The sequence below is a fragment of the Myotis myotis genome, unplaced genomic scaffold (genome assembly GCF_014108235.1).
Source record: "Myotis myotis isolate mMyoMyo1 unplaced genomic scaffold, mMyoMyo1.p scaffold_m19_p_3, whole genome shotgun sequence".
Classification (NCBI taxonomy): Eukaryota; Metazoa; Chordata; class Mammalia; order Chiroptera; family Vespertilionidae; genus Myotis; species Myotis myotis.
Genome location: NW_023416335.1, coordinates 111,364,944 through 111,386,039, shown reverse-complemented (window position 1 = coordinate 111,386,039; position 21,096 = coordinate 111,364,944). Strand labels below are relative to the sequence as shown.

General features: G+C 38.5%; 1 protein-coding gene across 22 annotated transcripts in view; it reads left to right on the top strand.

The window, feature by feature from the left end:
- Positions 1-21,096, top strand: part of FRY (FRY microtubule binding protein) — a 611,006-nt gene that overhangs the window by 190,274 nt on the left and 399,636 nt on the right. The window contains exon 1 of one of the 22 annotated variants that reach the window (XM_036299685.1): positions 19,866-20,649. The exons of 20 other annotated variants lie outside the window; for them this stretch is intronic. In XM_036299685.1, coding sequence (XP_036155578.1) covers positions 20,580-20,649 — 70 coding nt within the window. In that variant the 5' untranslated portion in view covers positions 19,866-20,579. Of the gene's footprint in view, positions 1-19,865; positions 20,650-21,096 lie in introns of those variants that run through there. One more of the 22 variants, XM_036299688.1, reaches the window with a different exon arrangement.

Below are 21,096 nucleotides of genomic sequence, written 5' to 3'. Positions count from 1 at the left end.
ACACTCATGCAGTTGGCACCTCAGTTAAGAGCATGGGCCTTGACTTGAGCTTTGAACTACTGATGTGAGGGTGGCTCTCCTGGCAGTCAGGCATCTTCATTCCTGAGCAGGACAGGAGGCTCCTTCACCAGTAGGTGGCGATGTGGCAGCACTGCAGGTGGACACAATGCACATGGCAAAGCAACCTAGTGAGGAGCCTTGAGGGAAGACAGTAAAACGTTTTTTCTTTAATTTTTTGAGGTGAAATTCACATAACATAAAGTTAACCATTTTAAAGTGACAATTCAGTGGCATTTAGTACAGTCACAATGTTGTGCAACCACCACCTCTATCTCGGTCTAAAAACATTTTCATCTAGAGTGAAACTCCTTAACTATTAAGCAGATTTTCCCCACCTCACCATTCTTGGACCCCAGGACAGCAGCCAATCAGCATTCTCTCTATGAATTTACCTAGTTTGGTATTTCTTATAAATGGAATCATGTAATATGTGTCCTTTTGTATTTAGCTTCTTCCACTTGGCATCATGTTTTCAAGGTTCATTCTCATAGCATGTATCAGTACTTCATTTTTTTCTTTTGACTGAATAATAGGTATGGATAGGCCACAGTTTGCTTATTCAGCCACCCATTAATGAACATTTGGGCTATTTTCACCTTTTGGCTGTTGTGACTAGAGCTGCTGTAACATGGGTGTACATGTATTTCCTTGAATCCTTGTTTTCAATTCTTTGGGGCATATACCAAGAGGGAAATTGTGGAGTTTTTTGGTAATTCTCTGTTTAACTTTTTGAGGACCCACCAAATTTTTCCATAGTTGCTGACCCATTTTGTTGCTGACCCAGCAATGTTTAAGATTTTCAAATTTTTTTTGACCATGACTCACAGTAGAAAATATACATATTTTACATTACCACCCAGCATTCAAATATGTGGAGCTATATATAACATATGTATATATCATACATATTTAAATATATAAAACAAATTTCATGAAATTGTGTTTACCCTTACTACCATATGATGTACTCTGATGTGACCCACCAAATTAGTTCCATAATCAAAGCAAAATGAAATCTTAAAAATTAGCTGTTAAGATTAGAGTACTATTCTAAGTATATATAATAATATAACATATCTCCTTTCCATTTGAATAGTCAAAGAATTTAGGGTATCATTCATCAACTTATCAATATGTATAAGTTTTGGGACATATTTAACTTGTGAAAATAACATTGTATATGTTATATTCTCAAATACAGGCAATTTAGCTCACATGCAAATATAATTTATATTGTATGTACTTGGTACTGTGAGAATTATAATTAGCTGGCATTTTATATTTTTTTGGTTTTATATTTTTTTATATCCATGGTTTCTAAGAAAAGTGCTGTGACACATGTTATTTTCATTTATTGAATGGCTCAGTTCTTTCAGTATCACTTGAGTATTTTGTAGAGTGATACTAAAGAGCAGAGTGGTGAGGACAAAAAGAACAAGTGACAGTGATAGAAGAAGAGAGAGGAAAAAGTAGAATCGAGAAAGCTAGGAGAAGCTTATCAAATGTGTAGCAATTGTGATCATTGTTAAGAATCACCCAAAAGTGAGCTTTCCTGGAAGGAGTGGTGTTTGGGACCACGAGAGATGAATGGTGAGAGCCCACTCTGTCAAGCAGTTCCCTAGATAGGAATTAGGGGGTCCGTAGGCCTAGATGAGAAATGTTACATTTTACTTTTTATTAACCTCCAACCAAAACTTAGTATTTTCTTCAAATGCAAATATAGGCAACAAGCATAGTATTAGCATTACATTCCTGTTGGACATCACTGGCCTAATGTCAGATCCGAGTTCCAGTCTGAGATTTTGCTATCAAATGAAACCACAGACATTTTCATCATATTACAGTTGCTTTAGGTGGGCTTAAATATTGTTTCTGTTCATTATTTTATTTTAATATTATTATAAGTATTAGGCTTGCCCTGGATTGTGTTACTTAATGTGTTATCAAAGAATGCATGTATACAATACCACACTTTTGTAAATATTTAAATAATTTGATAATTGTACTTCAAAGTATCTGGTTTCCTTTGGAATCCCATGTATTTTGTCTTATTTGTGTAAACACATTCTGAAAAGGATTCCATGGGCTTTGACAGATGCTAGAGGAGTTCGTGGCACAAAAATAGTTAAGAACCTCCTACCTAGAGCCTCACTGTCCAATAAGAGAGCCACCGGCCACTTGCAGCTCCCGAGCACCTGGAATGTAGCCAGTCCAAACTGAGATGTACTATGAATGAACTGAGATGCGGCTTCAAATATTTAGTGCAATAAAAGAATATTAAATGCCCCACTGATAATTATATATTTATCTCATGTTGGGGTACATTGGTTACATAAAATATATTAAATTTAATTTCACCTGTTTGTTTTTAATTATTATAATGTAGGTGCTAAAAATTTTTAAATTGCATATGTAGCTCGCATTACATTTCTGTTGGACATCACTGGTCTAACGTCAGTTCTGAGTTCAAATCTTGACTCTATCACATAACCAGCAATTATCATCATCATCACTGATATTGTCATTATTTTACCATGTCCTAGCTTCTGGATCCCTATAAATTTCAATTTCCTTATCTGTAAAAGTAGATATAAGCCCAAAGGAGAGAGTTTGGCTACTTAATCTAGATAGAGCCTTCTTCCTAATACATTTCTTACTTTATTATCACAAAGGCCCTTCACCCATGTCCCTTTTTTTTTACTCCTCTGCTACCCATGCTAATGAATAAAAAATTAAAATTATATATGTGAAGTGATATACAAAGATAATGATATAAGAATTCATAGATGAAGTGATTTTTTTTTAAAAAAATTAAAGGATAAACAAGGGATAATTCCCTTGGAAAGCAAAAAAAAAAAAAAGAAAAAAAAGATGGAAAATGTTTTGAAGTGGGTTAGAATAGTAGGTAGATTACAGTTGCCACCCATCTGTATTTATTCAGAGAGGTTGAGGTGGCATTTGGATACAACCCAAGCAAACCACTAGTATATTCCTGGAGTTTGGAAATGGCCACTTGAAAGGCAGGATAACCTGGTGTGTCCCTAGATCAGAAACTAAAAGTCCAGTGGGCTATGTGCAGGAGGTGGGAAAGGTGGCAGTGTGTCTCTTTAAGAGTAAAAGGGTTGAGGAGGGACTCTGGCCTATTGTTTATCTAATCTTTACTGTGTTGGAGCCCTGAGCATTTTAACTCTAGCGCTCTGGGAATAAAAGCTCTTTCATCTACAGAATCTCCTTTGAGATGATGAAACAACTTTCTGTAGATAGCAGAGTATATTATTACGTACCCCTTATAAATGAGAAGAGAATTGTACAAACACACAAGTGAATACTGTGGCCAGTGCCTGGTAGAGAAGGGGCTAACTGTGAGCTTGCATTTCTCCATAGCTAACACAGTAGGATCAGAAGCATGCCCTGCACCTCCATTTCCCTGGGCTTCTCTGAGTAACCTTATCCACCCTGACTGTCTGCAAAAATCATTATTCTCACTCTCGCTCCTAAGCTGAGCCATGCGTTTGGAATTGCTCTCACCACCAGCCAGTTAAGCTTTTGCCTGCCACCATTCAGACAGTTCCTGACAGCTCCACCTTCCTACACAAAGCCCTGCCTGTCTGGTCAAAGTAGGTGGTGAGTTACCCACCCTTTCTAAAAACATGCCTTTCAAGACTTTCTATCCTCCAAAATATACTTGCTCCTTCACAGTTACATGTTCAGCTGTGTGTGAACTGTGCCTGTGGTGGAGAACATGTATGTGTGTCTCTGCTTCCCTATTGTGGGGCTCAGACCACAGTCTTTGAAAGGCAGATATCAGAGCATCTGAACCACACAGCACCATGAACAATGGTAATTTTGAAGACTTTGAAGATCTAATCAGTGATGCTCAATAAAGTAGACACTTTTTGTTAAGGCATTAGTTCCAAATGAAGAGATGTTCTATGTATCTTTAATTCTTTAGTTCAACTCTTCTCCACCTCAGTGATAATAACCTAGCAACAACTAGGTTCTTCCTGGTTTACAAGACTTGTCCAGTTTCTATCAGTTTTCCTCTGGACTAAACAAAGCACTTTGATATTGCATTACTAATTTCACAGCAGATAGCTTATTTTCATACTGATTTATCTCTTTCTAACTTTCAATTATTTTTTGGTGCTGTGTCATCTCTTCCTAATCAGCCAGTGTGTGCTTCCTACTGGACACTTTTGATACTAGCAGTATCTATAATAATAAAAGCATAATATGCTAATTAGACTGGTCAGCCAAACGACCTTCCGGATGTCATTCCGGACATCCTTCCCGACAAAGCCTCGGTAGCAGGGGCCGAGGCATAGGCAGTTAGGGGCAATCAGGCAGGCAGGCAAAGGCAGTTAGGGGCAATCAGGCAGGCAGGCAGAGTGGTTAGGGGCGATCAGGCAGGCAGGTGAGCAATTAGGGGTATCAAGCAGGCAGGCAGAGTGGTTAAGGGTGATCAGGCCGGCAGGTGAGCAGTAAGAGCCAGCAGTCCCAGATTGTAAGAGGGATGTCCAACTGCCAGTTTAGGGATCCCTATGGGATCGGGCCTAAACTGGCAGTCAGATATCCCCCAAAGGGTCCCGGATTGCGAGAGGATGCAGGCCGGGCTGAGGCCCCCGCCCCCCCCCATCATTAATTTCATGCACCGGGCCTCTAGCCTATAATAATTAAAGCATAATATGCAAATCAGCCGAACAATGGAATGACCATTGGGATGACCATGCTGTGACACCCACTGGTGCCAGGCCAGCCAAGGCGGGTGCAAAGCGATTGGTTGGGGGCCCTGCCATCACCCCATGATAACCCCGCAGAGGGAGGCCCAGGCTACCCTGCGGCAATGCTGCGGTGGGTGGGCAGGGCCCCCCTCTGTGGGGGCAATCGATCACAGGGCTCCCAGGCTACAAGAGGGCGCAAGTCGGGCTGAGGGACACCCCCCCTCCCGTGCACAAATTTCGTGCATCGGGCCTCTAGTTAAAACATAATTAAGAACATGAATCTGTTGCCAAAGCATTCAAATAATGTATGCCAAAAACTTACATAAAGTAATTTATTAAATAGTATTCTGCTTTCACCAGCCCATGGTTCCTCCCAAGAGCATGGCCTTGCCCTAAGGGACAAAGTTCTTCATTTATAGAGAAGTACCTTGTCCAAGGTCATAGTATCAGGGTCAAAAAATAAATAAAAAGAGCAGCATAGTTTTCTGATTCCCAGTCCTTCAACCTTTGTTGGTAGATAACTATGAACATGTGATCACACCAAGAGGGAAAAAATTTTAGTATATGTAAATTTAAGTAGCAAGCATAGAAAAAAAATCTATATTTCTTATTTCTCCCAATTTCATAGACTTTAAAATTATAAATTTCAATAATTATATACATTAAATGGTACAACTTTTGAGGAAAAGTTGACCTTATTTTTTAAAATATATTTTTATTGATTTCAGAGAGGAAGGGAGAGGGAGAGGGAGAGAAACGTCAATGATGAGAGAGGATCATTGATTGCCTGCCTCTTGCATGCCCCTGAGTGGGGATTGAGTGCACAACCCAGGTATGTGCCCTGATTGGGATCAAATCATGGCCTCCTGGTTCACAGGTTGACACTCAATCCTGAGCTATGCCAGCTGGGATGACCTTATGATTTAAAGTCTAATATTTATTTTTGTGTATGAAATTGGGAAATTAGTGGAAATATTAGCTCTGGCCCTAAGAGGTAGTTAATATTTGTCACTAAATAATAGAAATTTCTTTTTTAAATTTGTTTTTTATTGAATTTATTGGGGTGCAATTGGTTAATTAAATTATATAGGTTTCAGGTATATAATTCTACCGTATATCATCTGCATATTGTATTGTATGTTTACCACCCCAAGTCAAGTCTCCTTCCATCACCATTTATTCCCCCCTTTACTCTTTTCTACCTCCACCCTCTCCCCCACCTCATTTCCTTCTGGTAATCACCATATTGTTATCTGTGCCCATGAGTCTTTCTTTTTTCATTGCTTAATCACTTAGCCCAAAACCACTTCCTTCTGACAGCTGTCAGTCTGTTCTCTGTATACATGAGTCTGTTTCCACTTGTTAGTTTATTTTGTTAGTTAGATTCCACATATAAGTAAAATATATGATACTTGATCTGAATAGCTTATTTCACTTAGCATAATACCCTTCAGGTCCACCCATGCTAAAGCAAAAGGTAAGATTTCCTTTTTATCTTACAGCAGAGTAGTAGTCCATTGTGTAAATGTACCACAACCTTGTTTATCCACTCATCTACTGATGGGCACTTGAGCTGCTTCTAAATCTGAGCTATTAATGTTGCAATGAACATAAGGGTGCATATATTCTTTTGAATTAGTGTTTCGGGTTTCTTTGGATATATTCCCAGAACTAGAACTACGGGGTTATAAGGCAGTTCCATTTAAAAATTTTTGAGGTAACTCCACATTGCTTTCCACAGTGTCTGTGCCAATCTGCATTCCCACCATCTGCATGAGAATTCCCGTTTTTCCACATCCTCGCCAACACTTGTTCTTTGTTGATTCAGTGATCTCAGCCATTATCTCATTGTGGTTTCAATTTGCATTTCTCTGATGATTAGTGTTGTTGAGCATATTTTCATATGTCTGTTGGCAATCTGTATGTCCTCTTTGGAGAAGAGTCTATTCAGGTCTTCTGCCCATTTTAAAATTGAATTGTTTCTTTTTTTGGTGTTGAGTTTTATAAGTACTTTATAATTTTTTATATTAACCCCTATCAGATGTATCATTGGCGAATATGTTCTCCCATTAGATGTCTTTTCATTTTGTTAATGGTTTTCTTTGCTACACAAAACCTTTTTAGTTTGATGTACTCACATTTGTTTTTTGTTTTTTTTCTTGTTTCCCTTTGCCTAAGGGGGTAGATCAGAAAAAAATATTGCTAGGAAAAATGTCAAAGATTTTACTGCCTATGCTTTCTTCTAGGATTTTTAGGGTTTTGAGTCTTACATTTAAGTCTTTAATCAATTTTGAGTTTATTCTTGTGCATAGTATAAGAAGGTGGTCTGGTTTCATTTTCTTGCATATATCTATCCAATTTACCCAACACCATTTATTGAATAGACTGTCTTTGCCCCATTGTATGTTTTTGCCTCCTTTATCAAATATTAATTGACCATAAAGGCATGGGTTGATTTCGGAGCTCTCTATTCTGTTTCATTGATGTATATGTCTGTTTTTATTATAGTACCATGCTATTTTGATTACTATGGCCGTGTAGTATAATTTGATATCAGGTAGCATAATCCCTTCAACTTTGTTCTTCTTTCTTAAGATTGCTATGGCTATTCAGGGTCTTTTGTGGTTCCATATTATTTTTTGAAATATTTTTTCTGGTTCTGTGAAATACGCCATTGGTATCTTGATAAAATTTTCATTGAATCTATAGATTGCTTTGGATAATATGGACATTTTAATAATGTTCATTCTTTCTATCCATGAACATGGTATAGGATTCCACTTATTTGTATCTTCTTCAATTCTTTCTTCAGTGTCTTATACTTTTCGGAATACAGGTTTTTTATATCCTTGGTTAAATTTATTCCTAGGTATTTGGGTTTTATTGAAGCATTTTAAATGGAATTATTTTCTTAGTTTCTTTTCTGGCAGCTCATTATTGGTGTATAAAAATGCAACTGACTTCTGGATGTTTATTTTGTATCCTGCTACTTTACTGAATTCATTTATCAGTTCTATTAGTTTTTTGGTGGAATCTTTATGGTTCTCTATAGACAGTATCATGCCATATGCAAATGATGACAGTTTTACTTCTTTCTTTCCAATTTGAATGCCTTTTATATCTTATTGTTGTCTGATTGCTGTGGCTAGTACATCCAGTACTATTTTCAACAAGAGGGATGAAAGCAGACATCCTGGTCTTGTTCCTGATCTTAAGTGAAATACTTTTAGTGTTTGCCCAATGAGTATGGTATTGGCCCTGGAGGTATAACATATGGCTTCTTTTCCCTTAGATTATCAAATTAAAAAAAAAAAAAAAATGAGCCCTGACCGGTTTGGCTCAGTGGATAGAGCATCAGCCTGCAGACTGAAGGGTCCTGGGTTCGATTCTGGTCATGGGCATGTACCCCAGTAGGGGATGTGCAGGAGGCAGCTGATCGATGTTCCTTTCTTATCAATGTTTCTAACTCTCTATCCCTCTCCCTTCCTCTCTGTAAAAAATCAATAAAATATATTTTTAAAAAAAGACAACAGCCAACACAATAGCCATCTGGTATGAATGAATCAAAATTACACCTTTTTTTTCAGATTGGCAAAAAATATATTTTTTAGTGTGACACTGAATTTTAGTAATTAGTTTATGTGTGCCATGATATGAGAAAGGTTGAAAATCGCTGCTCTAGACTAATATCCACTTCTTTTGTCTTGGCCTCAGTTCATACAAAACTTCTTTGCAGGGGATACAAGTGGGGAAGTTCCGCTGCTATCTTTTGCTGAAAACGATTATAGGAGACACAATTTTCCTTATTTGCATCTGGATCTGTGCAACAAGCTGTGCCTTAATGAAGTTCAGTTACATTAAAAAATTTTTAATGTCTTAATTCATTTGAAAAAATTATTTGTACTGGATAGTCATGGATTAAATGTTTTCAAAACTCACAGAATTTATTTTTGTGATGGTTTGTCCATGTGGGTTAGGTTTTTAAGGGAATGCTGATTGCATTTTATGTTTATGAAATGAACATTGTGTGATATCACTTCCTGTTTATTCTCTATTTCTAAATAGATCTATTTCTAAACAGATAATCAGCCCAAATCAAGTATCTAAAAGAGATCAAAAGAGAAGTTTGTGATTTCTTAACAAGTGACTCTTTAGGTTATCTCTAAAAGGCTTCTTATTCTACCTCATAAAGAAAAACAAAACCCTGTCTCCTTAATTGTCACCATTGATCTCAGCTGCTATCTTTCTACTTCAACCCAGGCTAAATCTGACTTGGCACAGTGTGCTATGATAGTAGGGATATAGTGTATTTGATGAATTTTTGGACGTTGAAACTGCTAATCAGAAATTGATAAAGCAAATTTTTTTTCTAATTAGTGATTTTCCTTTGTTTCCACAGTTGGTTAGTAAAACATTTTTTTCTGCCTATTACAGACTGTGCCTGAATGTGCATGTTACTGTGACAATAATTACATGTCTGTGCCCAGGTGGAACCATCCCCAGGGGAAGGAGCATATTCTAACACTAATCAAATCAACTTGATCAGATGCTTTAAAATTATTAGATGATGGCCCTTGATGCTGACAAGCATCCAGATTATGTGCTTAGCTTTGTGTTCACATATTTTTTGAACACTACACATTTTAGTCTAAAAATACTAGGAAATCGAACATTAAATATGAATTAAAACACAAACCAATTGGACTTCAGTTGCACATTTTTTCATAGGCAACAGGCAGCACTAAGCTTGTACAACAAGCCTGTTCATTCGCTGATTCACTAAGTCTTTTGCATAAGGACTTAATGTGTTCCTGGAGCTGTGAGGGAGACAACTGAGTAAGACACAGCTCTTATGGAGGGAGAGGTAGACAGCAGGTTGCAATCTGAATCAAGGCAGAATGCAGGGAAATGGCAGAGACTGTGAACTACATATAACCCATGTACCCTGTACCACTCTTATCCCAACTGCCACTGAGAAGCCTGAGACCTAGGTGACCAGTCTGGCCACAGCCTTTCTGAAATACTCAGGTTTCTTAGTTCCTCCTGCAACAGTGCATCATGTATCTTGATCACAAATAGGGCTCTCTTCTGTGGATCGAGTATTAGGCATATGTGCCACCTACCAGGATGAACACAGACCATGACTCCCCTTTGCAGCCTGGAGAGTAGAATTCAGACTGGATTTCCACCTTCACTCCCCAACCCAGGTCAGGTATCCTTGTATAGACAACAACCTATACCAGGAATCCAATTAATGTGAACAAGAATAGCATTCTTCTCTGGTTTCCTTTGGGTTGGGACTAGAGCCCCAAGGAACCATTCCTCCCCCAGGCGGGTAGGCAGTGAGTACAGCTCACCCTGGAACAACACAGGTTTGAACTGTGAAGATCCACTTTTAAGCAGATTTTTAAAAATAAGTATATTTGAAAAATGTTTAGAGATTTGTGGCCATTTGAAAAAACTTGCAGATGAAATTTATGATTTTCATAATAATATTTTCTTCCCTCTAGCTTACTTTATTATAATAATACAGTAATATCACATATAACATACAAAATATGAGTTAATCAGCTGTTTATGTTATTGGTAAGGCTTCCAGTCTACAGTAGGCTATTACTAATTAAGTTTTTGGGGTGGCAAAAGTTATATGTTAATTTTTATAGAGTTGGGGGGAAGGGAGGGAAGATCTGATCACCTACCCCCAATCTTGTATTGTTCAAGGGTCAACTGTAGTCTTGGAGAGCCAATGGGGCCTGAAGTATTCCAATTAGTGATAAAGGGTTCTTAGTTTCTTTCTGAACTTTCTCTCAGGAAGTTAGTAACAATGATTTTCCTCTTGCTTGTGATTTTAATAAAAAGATGATGACTCATGTTCTCAAATTTGCTATACCCTAAATTTTACCAGCTCTGTGACATTGATCTTATTTTGTGCCTCTGTTAAAAGTACTTTACAGCCAGGCCAGTGTGGCTCAGTGATTGACCCGTGCACCAAGAGATCACCAGTTCTATTCCTGGTCAGGGCACGTAATGGGTTGTGGGCTTGATCCCCAGCAGGGGCATACAGGAGGCAGCCAATCGATGTTGATGTTTCTCTCTTATTGATGCTTCTATCTTTCTCTCCCTCTCCCTTCTCTCTCAAATCAATAAAAACATATTTAAAAGAAAGATTACTTCATAGATTTGGGGTAAAGGTTAAATGTGATAAAATATGTATTTTAAGCATAATATTAATATTCAATAAATGTAGATGGTGTCAGTCATTGTTATCACTTGTCTCAGGTCACTTTTGGACTTTTTTCCACTATGACACTGTTTCCTGAGAACTCCCACTTTTCCTGTATTACTGCTACCTTTCGGTCAGTCCCCAACATTGATGCCCAGCTCCTTGCTTTAAGATCCTTTATATGTCCTCCTAAGGTTTTTAAAATATAAAAGCCAAAATAATTTGGGGTCATGTAAAATGACAACTGAAGACAGCAAGCCAGAGACAAATTCAGATTTTATCATTGTATTTTAAGTACCTCTGTCCAGGTGCCTGTTCTCACCACATTTTTTATAATGCCCCTCCCCCCCTCGTAGAAAGAGGAGACAGAGAATAAAGGTTTTATTTCAGCCCACAGCAGGTGTCATTATGTTTGATTTGTAGACCCTTCAACAAAACAAAGGACTTTGCTGTTTGATTGCAATATATGCTATCTTTAAAGGCACTCAAATGAGGATCAAAAGCACACACTGGACAAAACTTCAGGTTTAATGGGCAGAAACTGGGTGCTTAGTTGTTCATTCACTCTTCACAAGTAAAACCAGATGCCACTAAAACATTATTTTCTAAATAGCATTTAATTTTTTATGATAGTTTTCTCTTGAAATACATGTAAGAGGGGCATTCTCAACAAATTGCTATTTATAATAGGATTGAAAACTTTGAAAGGCCAGTTAAGATCTCTTTTATAAAGTCAACAGAGAGAATCTCTGGATGCCTGAGAAACAATATATCATAGCATGTTTGTTCACCGTGCTGTTTTTAAATGTCTCCAACTTGGAGAGGAGGAAGAAGATGGTGGCCATGCGATTCCCAGGGCCAGACTGGAAATACAACTGAATTGGGGAACATTCACCAGGAATTACCAACTGAGGCCCAATGAGGAAGAAACATATATCAAGGAAGGGACAGAAAACACCTGAAGACTGACAGGCTAACCCAGCTTCCACAGGCAGCAAGCCCAATGAGGAAGAAACATATATCAAGGAAGGGACAGAAAACACCTGAAGACTGACAGGCTAACCCAGCTTCCACAGGCAGCAAGCTGAGAGTGAAGAGGAATCTCTCTCCCATGGGAGGATTATTTCCCTGAGAAGATCGAGACCCAGAATCCAGGCTGGGCTCCATAGCCTTGAGCACCAGAGCCAACACCAGCCGGGCTTCTGGCCACTGGGGAGTCTGGAGTCGCTTGGGAGTTAAAGCTGTAGTTGTTTCTTTTGTAAACCCAGAGCACAGGATTTTTATTTTCAGCTACTCACCTGAGGCTTCAGTGGAGGAAGGTGATGAGGACTGAAGGTGCCTGAGGAGAGGCTGGGGTGGGAGGCATTGGGGGAAGACGTGGGAAAGAGGTGGCTTGGAGACCTGCTTTCAGTTGCATTCCACCAACCTGAAACGGCCATTTTTCCTAAGGGGCGCTGGCCCCTTCCAGAAGCCACAGCCCAGGAAATGGAAAAAATCTGCCCTATGTGATACAGCCTGGCCACACCCTCAGGAACCTGCCTGCCACACCCTGCATCTTGACCTTTGCAGAGGAGACAGCAGCAGAGACCAAGCCTAGGGGTTTGAACAGTCTCAGGAAGCACAGTTACTGGCTTAGGGGAGGGGTTGACCATCCCAGTAACCGGAAACCTGACTGGTGCTTCCCCATCACGGGAGAGCTGATAAAATTCCAGGTTTCCAACTGATCCCACTGGACTGCTTAAGCGGATCTTCAGTTGAGGGCAGAGACATATCCTGGGTCACTCTCAGAGGAGTAGCTCTGAGACAGGGAAACACACCCATCACTTTCCTTGAAATCTGAACAGTGAGACCCAGAGATCTAGACTCCACACTCCACCTAAAGCCCTTTCAGAAACAGACTTTTGAGTGATTACGATTGATAGCTGGCTGGGAGGCAAAAGCAGGTAGAGGTGGAGCCCAGGGAACTTGGGGAAGTTTGCTGACCCATCAGTGGGCCAGGTGCTACTAACAAACTGGCCTTAGCCAAGCCCTGTGGAAATGGACACAAGCTGTGGGTCGCTTGAAGCTTCAAGCAGGTTGCTGAGAGCCAAAGGAGGACAGTTTCTGACAGTTGTTAGCATCTAAATACCTGCCTGGAAGTCCAAATTGGCAGACAAAACGGTCATCCACTAGTCAGAAGAGCAGGATCCAAAGGGAGCTCCCAGAAGGCACTAAAACTCTACTGAGACGAAGGCCACTTTACCTTTTTTTACTTATTTATTTTCCTCATCTTTCCTCCTTAAAGATTTATTATTATTTTAATCTCTCTTTTTCTATCATAGATCTAATTTTCCCTACTTTTTCCCTTCCCTTCTTTCTCCTGCTTTCTTTTCATTTTTCCTTTTATTTTTTGTCTACCTGCTTTCCTGTTTTCCTTTTCAAAATTAACTTTCTTCCTCTTTTCTTTTGTACCATTTTCCTTCCCCAATTCTTTATTTATATGTTCTTCCTCTCATCTATGCCCTTTCACATTTCTTTTTTCTTTCTCCCTGTATTTTCCTTTCTATTTTATTGTTCTTTTTTCTTCTTCCTAATTCTCTCTTCTTTTGTGGTTGTTTTTGTTGTTGTTGTTGTAGGGATCTTGTGTATGTGTTTTTTTTTTTCTTGTTTTGTTTTCTTTTGTTTTGTTCTGCCAGACCTGCGCAACTTGCACGAGATGGTTGGGGGTGAGCTTCAAGCAACCTGAGAGGAGATTCCTCCCATGAATGGGAAAACATAATTCAGGACCCAACTATGGGACAACCCAAGTAGCTCACACAAGGGTCATTCCTGGAGCACCCAGTTTAGGGAATCTAAGAGACTGCACCTTTGGGTCCCACAAAACACTTACTACATAAGGCCACCCCATGAAGACTGGGAGGCATGGCCATTTGCTCTAATACTTAGAAATAAATACTAAGAGACTGCAAAAATGGGGAGAAAGAGAAACAACCCCCAAATGAAAGAAAAGGAGGACACTCCAGAAAGAGAGCTAAATGAAATGGAGGCAAACAATTTTTTCAGATATAGAGTTCAAAGTAATGGTTTTAAGGATGTTGAAGGAACTTAATGAGAATTTCAAGAAAATTAGTGGGAACTATAAAAGCATAATCCAAGAAATAGAAACTATAAATAAGATTAAAAAAAGGCTAAAGGAGTGCATTACCACCAAACCAGCATTGCAGGAAATGTTAAAGGGAGGGCTTTAAGGAGAAAAAATTAAGAGAGAGGAACATAGGTATAAAAAAAAATGGCAGTAAATAAGTACCTATCAATTATAACCTTAAATGTAAATGGATTAAATATTCTAATTAAAATTCATAGCATAACTGAAAGGATAAAAATAAAATGACTCATATATATGCTGTCTACAAGAGACCCACCTCAGAACAAAAAATTCACACAGACTGTAAATGAAGGGATGGAAAAAAATGTCCATGCAAATGGAAATGAAAAAATAAAAGCAGGGATAGTAATACTTATATCTCACAAAATAGACTTCAAAGAAAAGGCCATAAAAACAGACAAAGATGGCCACTACATAATATTAAAGGGATCAATACAATAAGAGGATATAACCCTGATAAACATATATGCACCCAATATAGGAGCACCTAAATATATATTTAAGAAAACACCCTGAGAGAACCTTAACGGTGAGATCGATAGCAGTACAGTCATAGTAGAGAACCTTAACATAACACTAGCGTCACTGGATAGATCTTCCAGATAAAAAATCCACAAGGAAACAGAGACCTTAAATGACACATTAGAACAGATGGATTTAATTGACATTTACAGAACATTCCACCCCAAAGCTGCAGAATATCCATTCTTCTCATGTGCACATAGGACATTCTCAAAGATATTACATATGTTAGGACACAAAATAAGTCTCTACAAGTTCAAGAAGATTTAAACCATATCAAGCAACTTTTTGGATCACAATGGCATGAAATTAGAAATTAACTCCAGTAAAAACACTCAAAAATAATCAAACAAATGGAGACTTAATAGCATGTTATTACACAATGAATGAGTTACCAATGAAATCAAGGAAGAAACAAAAAACTTCCTGGAAACAAACAAAAATGAACACACAGCAACCCACAGCAAAAGCAGTCCTGAGAGGGAAGTTCATAGCATTATAGCCCTATCTCAAGAAATAAGAAAAATCTCTAATAAACTATCAGTATAAGTAAAAATATTAGAAAAAGAACAAGAATACCCAGAGTAAGTAGAAGGAAGGAAATAATTAAGATCAGAGCAGAAAAAATGACATAGAGACTGAAAAAACACTAAAAGAGATCAATGAAACAAAGATCTGGTTCTTTAAAAAGATAAAGAAGATTGTTGAATCTTTAGCCAGACTCATCAAGAAACAAAGAGAGAGGACACCAATAAATAAAAATCTGAAACGAAAGAGGTGAAGTAACAACTGACACCACAAAAATGCAGAGGATTGTAAGAAAATACAATGAATAACTATATGCTAACAAGCTAGACAACCTGAATGAAATGGACAAAATCCTAGAAAAATAAAATTTTCCAAAAGTGAGTCAGGAAGAATTAAAAAAACCTGAATAGGCTAATAACATCTGATGAAATTCAAGCAGTATTTAAAAAACTCCCAGCAAACATGTGGTCTGGAAGCCTTCACAAGGGATTTCTACCAAACATTCAAAAAAGAACTAAAGCCTCTCCTCCTCAAACTGTTCTAGAAAATCCAAGAGGAAGGAACATTTCCAAGCTCTTTTTATGAGGTTGGCATCATTCTAATTTCAAAACCAGATAAAGACACTACAAAGAAAGAGAATTACAGGCCAATACCCCTGATAAACATAGATGGTAAAATCCTCAACATAATATTAGGAAATCAGATCCAGCAATATATTAAAAAGATTATACACCAAGACCAAATGGGTTTTATTCCAGGGATGCAAAGCTGGTACAACATTCAAAAATCAATAAATGTGATATATCACATAAACAAATTAAAAGACAAAAATCACATGATCATATCAATTGATGCAGAAAAAGCATGTGACAAAATCCAACAATTATTTTTGATAAAAACTCTTAGCAAAGTAGGAATAGAGTATATACTAAAGGTCACATATAACAAACCTACAACCAACATCATACTCAATGGACAAAACTAAAACCATTCTCTCAAGAACAGGAACAAGACAGGGATGTCCACTATCACCATTCTTATTTAACATAGTACTGGAAGTTCTAGCCACAGTGATCAGACAAGAAGAAAAAATTTAAGATATCCAAATTGTAGGTAGGAAGTAAAACTGTTATTATTGGCAGATGACATGACATTGTAGGTAGAAAACACTAAAAATCCACAAAAAAACTACTAGATTTAACAAATGAATTTGGCAATGTAACAGGATACAAAATTAACACCCAGAAATTGATGGTATTTTATACACTGATAACGATCTCTCAGAAAGGGAAACTAAAAACAAAACAAAATTCCACTTGCCATTGCAAGAAAAAAAATTTTCTTAGGAATAAACTTAACCAAGGAGGTAAAAGACCTATACTCAAAAGACTACAGGATAATGAAAAAAGAAATAGAGGAAGATATAAACAAATGGAAGAATATACCATGTTCATGGATTGGTAGAATCAACATCATAAAAATCTAAAGCAATCTATAGATTTAACACAATCCCCATTAAAACACCAGTGGCATATTGGTGCCACAGATCTGTTCACAGATCTAGAACAAACACTCCAAAAATTTATATGGAATCAGAAAAGACACCAAATAGCTGCAGCCATCTTAGAAAGAAGAACAAAATTGGAGGGATCATAATACCAGATATCAAGTTAAATTACAAAACCACTGTACTCAAATCACCCTGGTATTGGCACAATGGAATAGAAGAGAGAACCCAGAAATTGCTCAATTATGCTCAATTAATATTTGACAAAGGAGGTAAGAGCATACAATGGAGTCAAAACAGTCTCTTCAGTAAATGGTGTTGGGAAAATTGGACAGATACATGTGAAAAATGAAACTAGACCACCAAATCACATCATACACAAGAATAAACTCAAAATAGATAAAAGTCTTAAATGTAAGTTGTGATACCATAAAAATCCTAGAAGAAACCATAGACAACAAAATCTCAGATATCTCTCATAGCAAATTTTTTCAGATACATCTCCTAGGGGAAAGGAAACTAAGGAGAAAATAAACATATGGGACTAAATCAATAAAAAGCTTCTGCACAGCAAAAGAAACCAAAAACAGAATGTGAGAGAAAACAGAATATGAGAGAACATATTTGCAAATGATACATCTGATAAGAGATTAATTTCCAAAATATATAAAGTATTCATACAACTCACCAAAAGGAAGACAATCCAATTGAAAGATGCACAGAAGACCTGAATAGAGGCTTCTCCAAAAAGGACATAAAAATGGCCAAGAGATATATGAAAAAATGCTCAAAGTCACTAATCATCAGAGAGATACAAATTAAAATGACATTGAGATACCACCTCACACCTGCCACAGTGGTTTTCTCAGTAAATCAACCAACAACCAGGGCTGGCGAAGATGTGGAGAAAAAGGAACCCTTGTACACTGCTGGTGGGAATGCAGACTGGTACAGCTGCTATGGAAAACATTATGGCGTTTGTAAAAAATTAAAAGTGGAATTGCCATTCCTAGGAAACTTGAAACACCAATCAGAAAGAATGTATGCACCCCTGTGTTCATAGCAGCACAATTTACAATAGCTAAGATCTGGAAACAGCCCAATTGGCCATCAGTAGATGAATGGATTAAAAAGCTGTGGTACATTTACAAATGGAATACTATGCAGCTGTAAAAATGAAAGATCTCTTACCCTTTGAGACAGCATAGAGGGACCTGGAGAGTATTATGCTAAGTATTAATCCAGTCTGAGAAAGACAAGTATCACATATCTCACTTATATGTGTAATCTATGAACAAAATAAACTAACAACAAAATAGATCCAGAGACATTGAAGCATGTCTGATGTATTTCAGAGGGAAGGGGGTGGGGGGTGGGCTGGAAGAGATTAACCAAAAAACTTGTATGCATAACCCATGGACACAACAATAGTGCAGTGAAGGCCTGGAGAGGGGGCAGAAGAGGGGTGGAGGAGGTCAGTGGGTGAAAAAAGTGGGACCTCTGCAATACTTTCAATAATAAAGATAAATTTAAAATTTATCTTTAATGGTAGACATTAATTAATACCCTGGTATGACAATGGTAGACAATATAAATTAATACCCTGTTAATTTTAAAATGCTTGTAAACAAGATTTGCTTATAAGTAAATTAACAGGCTATTTTTTTGTTAGTAATTCACTATTATTTTTAACAAATTTTAGCGTATAGGTCATACGTTGGAAAAAACTCTGTAGTAATTTTGCTGAAATAAATATTACATATCTACAGCTATAGTCTACACATTTAAATCCAATAGTCACTTTTTGTAAACAATGTTGGGCAAATGATTAGCATGTGATCAAATCGCATTCAAGGGGTAATTGGTTCTGTTGTTGCGTGGCTGGACTTTCTGCAGCAGCTTTAACACATGTCCACCCCTCCCCACATGTTCCCATGTGCACGAAGTCACGCCCCAGCTACGTGCATTTGTTTACTCACAGTAACATGTGAATGCACCCATTTACTAGACCTATTCAATATAAATTTCAAATTACAGTGATACATATAGAAAACTTTTCTGTGAACTAAAACTTTTCGTACATACTTAATTTTAGTTACACAAACGTGTCTACATAGGTAAACACAGGTAAACTAATTTGTCAAATTTTTAACATACGCATTCAGAAAACCTACTTTATTACATAACAGACTTCCGGCTTTAACTTGCCAGAATTAATCCATTATATTGAGATTTTACTGTACAGGTGATAATACAAAATTAGCTTGTCAAATCTCATAGGCATGTAAATGAAAAAGAACCCAATCTAATGAGAGATTTCATGAGAATAAAGTGCTGTGAGTGGAGTTGGAAATCCTATCGGGGGGGGGGGGGGGGGAGATGCTTGCCTTTTGTGTACTTGTATGTTGTTTGAAAAGCTCATTAAATTGATAGTGCCTTAGAGCATTCCACAACATATTTTTAAAAGTTGAATTTTAAAATTTCTTAGCCTTACAAAAACTATATTGTTCTCTTTCCCTTTTATTTCTCAAATGAACTGTTAGTCTAGAAGTCCTATTTGTGTAATGCTTTGAGGGGGGTGCACAACAATTTTTATGCTAAATAATTATCAATATGGTTTGTTAAGGGTTCTATGGTTTATGAGATGGTTGGCCAAATTCCACATACTCAAATGTAGCCTGTCATAATTGAAATACTCTTGTTTAATGCCCTGGTCAAGCTAAATGATAATGAGAAATAAAACTAACCAAAATCAGGACACCTGATATCAGATTTCATGAAGTAAAAAGCCTTTGTGCAGCAAGGAACCTAATGCTTTCGCTTCTTATCCTTTTAGTACAAATAAACTAAGCTTTATTGGGCTCAGTGCTAATTAAAAATGAAAGGTTTGAGAAACAGATCCACTGTGGAGCCTCACATTCCCTAAATAAGCACACTGAGCAGTTGGTACTGGTCCCTTAGGCAGCCCACATAGGTGCTGGTATGCCCCCCAAAATGACAGCATTTCTGGGAGGGAGACACAACCAAGTGCAGATTCCACTGTGCTAATGCAAGAAGAGGGAGAAAATGTCCGGCAACTGCCTTGTTGTCATCCAGCTTTCCTACTGCAAGGAGGCTGAAGGATGGGGCTTTTAAAGAAACGTCACTGCAACTAGATCCAGGGGTGCAGCCTGACTCACTGCAGCACAATGCAGCTGCCTGTGCATCAGGGACAGACACAAGGGAAAGCAGCCACCAGCGCCGCTGCTGCCGGCACACAGAGCTGGTCGCTGGGAGCATTCTGAACTGAGGGTCTGTAGAAGCTTGGAAATTCCTCCTACAACTGGGTCGGGGCCCAGTGAGGTGGGGCTCAGGTCGAGGCTGTAGACAGGAGGCGGTGCTCCCAGCCCACCTCTCACCCTACCGCGCCTTGGGAGAGCTGGGAACTAGGCTGTTCACAGGGTCAGGGAGGCCAGCCCAGGACCCTCCCTCCCTGGGGAAAACAATCACGAGGGTGCTGGTCCTCCTTGGACCATACCTGGCTAGAGCAAAGCCTGTGAGCAGCCTGCAGCAGGCGCTTCTGGTTATGGCAGCTCAGAAATGAAAGCAGCAGCCACGCCTCTGAGAGCTGCAGGGAGAGCTGTGCCCAGCAAATGAGAAAAATAAGAACTAATCCTGGACTCAGAGGAAGAGGAGCGCGGAGCATCTCTCTCCTGCTCCTTGGTGTCCTTTACATGAGGACTCCCTGACCTCTGGGTGGTAAATCTGCAGAACCTTCCTCTGTGCCCTGACCCCCTGCTGACATCACTAACCTGTGACAGAAACATCCCCACCCGGTACCTGCGCCTCCTGCGGCTCCCAGCCCAGCCTGGAGCCTCTTTGTATGCCGCGGACATGGCCAGCCAGCAGGACTCTGGCTTCTTTGAGATCAGCATCAAGTATTTACTGAAATCCTGGAGTAATAGTGAGTAACAGAAAATAACCTTTGCTTGTTTGTCTGTTTGTTTGTTGGCTGGATGTTGTATAAGGTTGGAGAAATAAAATCTCAACTGATGCATATGCTTGTGAGCCGAGGAAGTTTTTTTTGCTTTCTCTGCGATGAAAATCAAAATGTCAGTGACTGAAACAGCTCTCCTTAGATGCAGAGGCTGCAGTGGAATTACAGCGAATTTTGTTTGATCATATTTTCAAGTGCGATGGCCCTTCCAATCTGGCAGAGCTCACCAGAGGGCATTCAGGCTGCATTTCCTGCCTTGTTGGGCGTTTGGTATTTATTTGATTTGTTCAGGCTTTAGCTCAATACTCTGTGAACTGTGGTTTAGCCAGAGGGGTGTATCAGGGTTTCAGTTTCAGAGTACTTCCTAATTGTTTTATTAGGGTATTGTCTAAAGACAAAAAGTACTTAATAGTC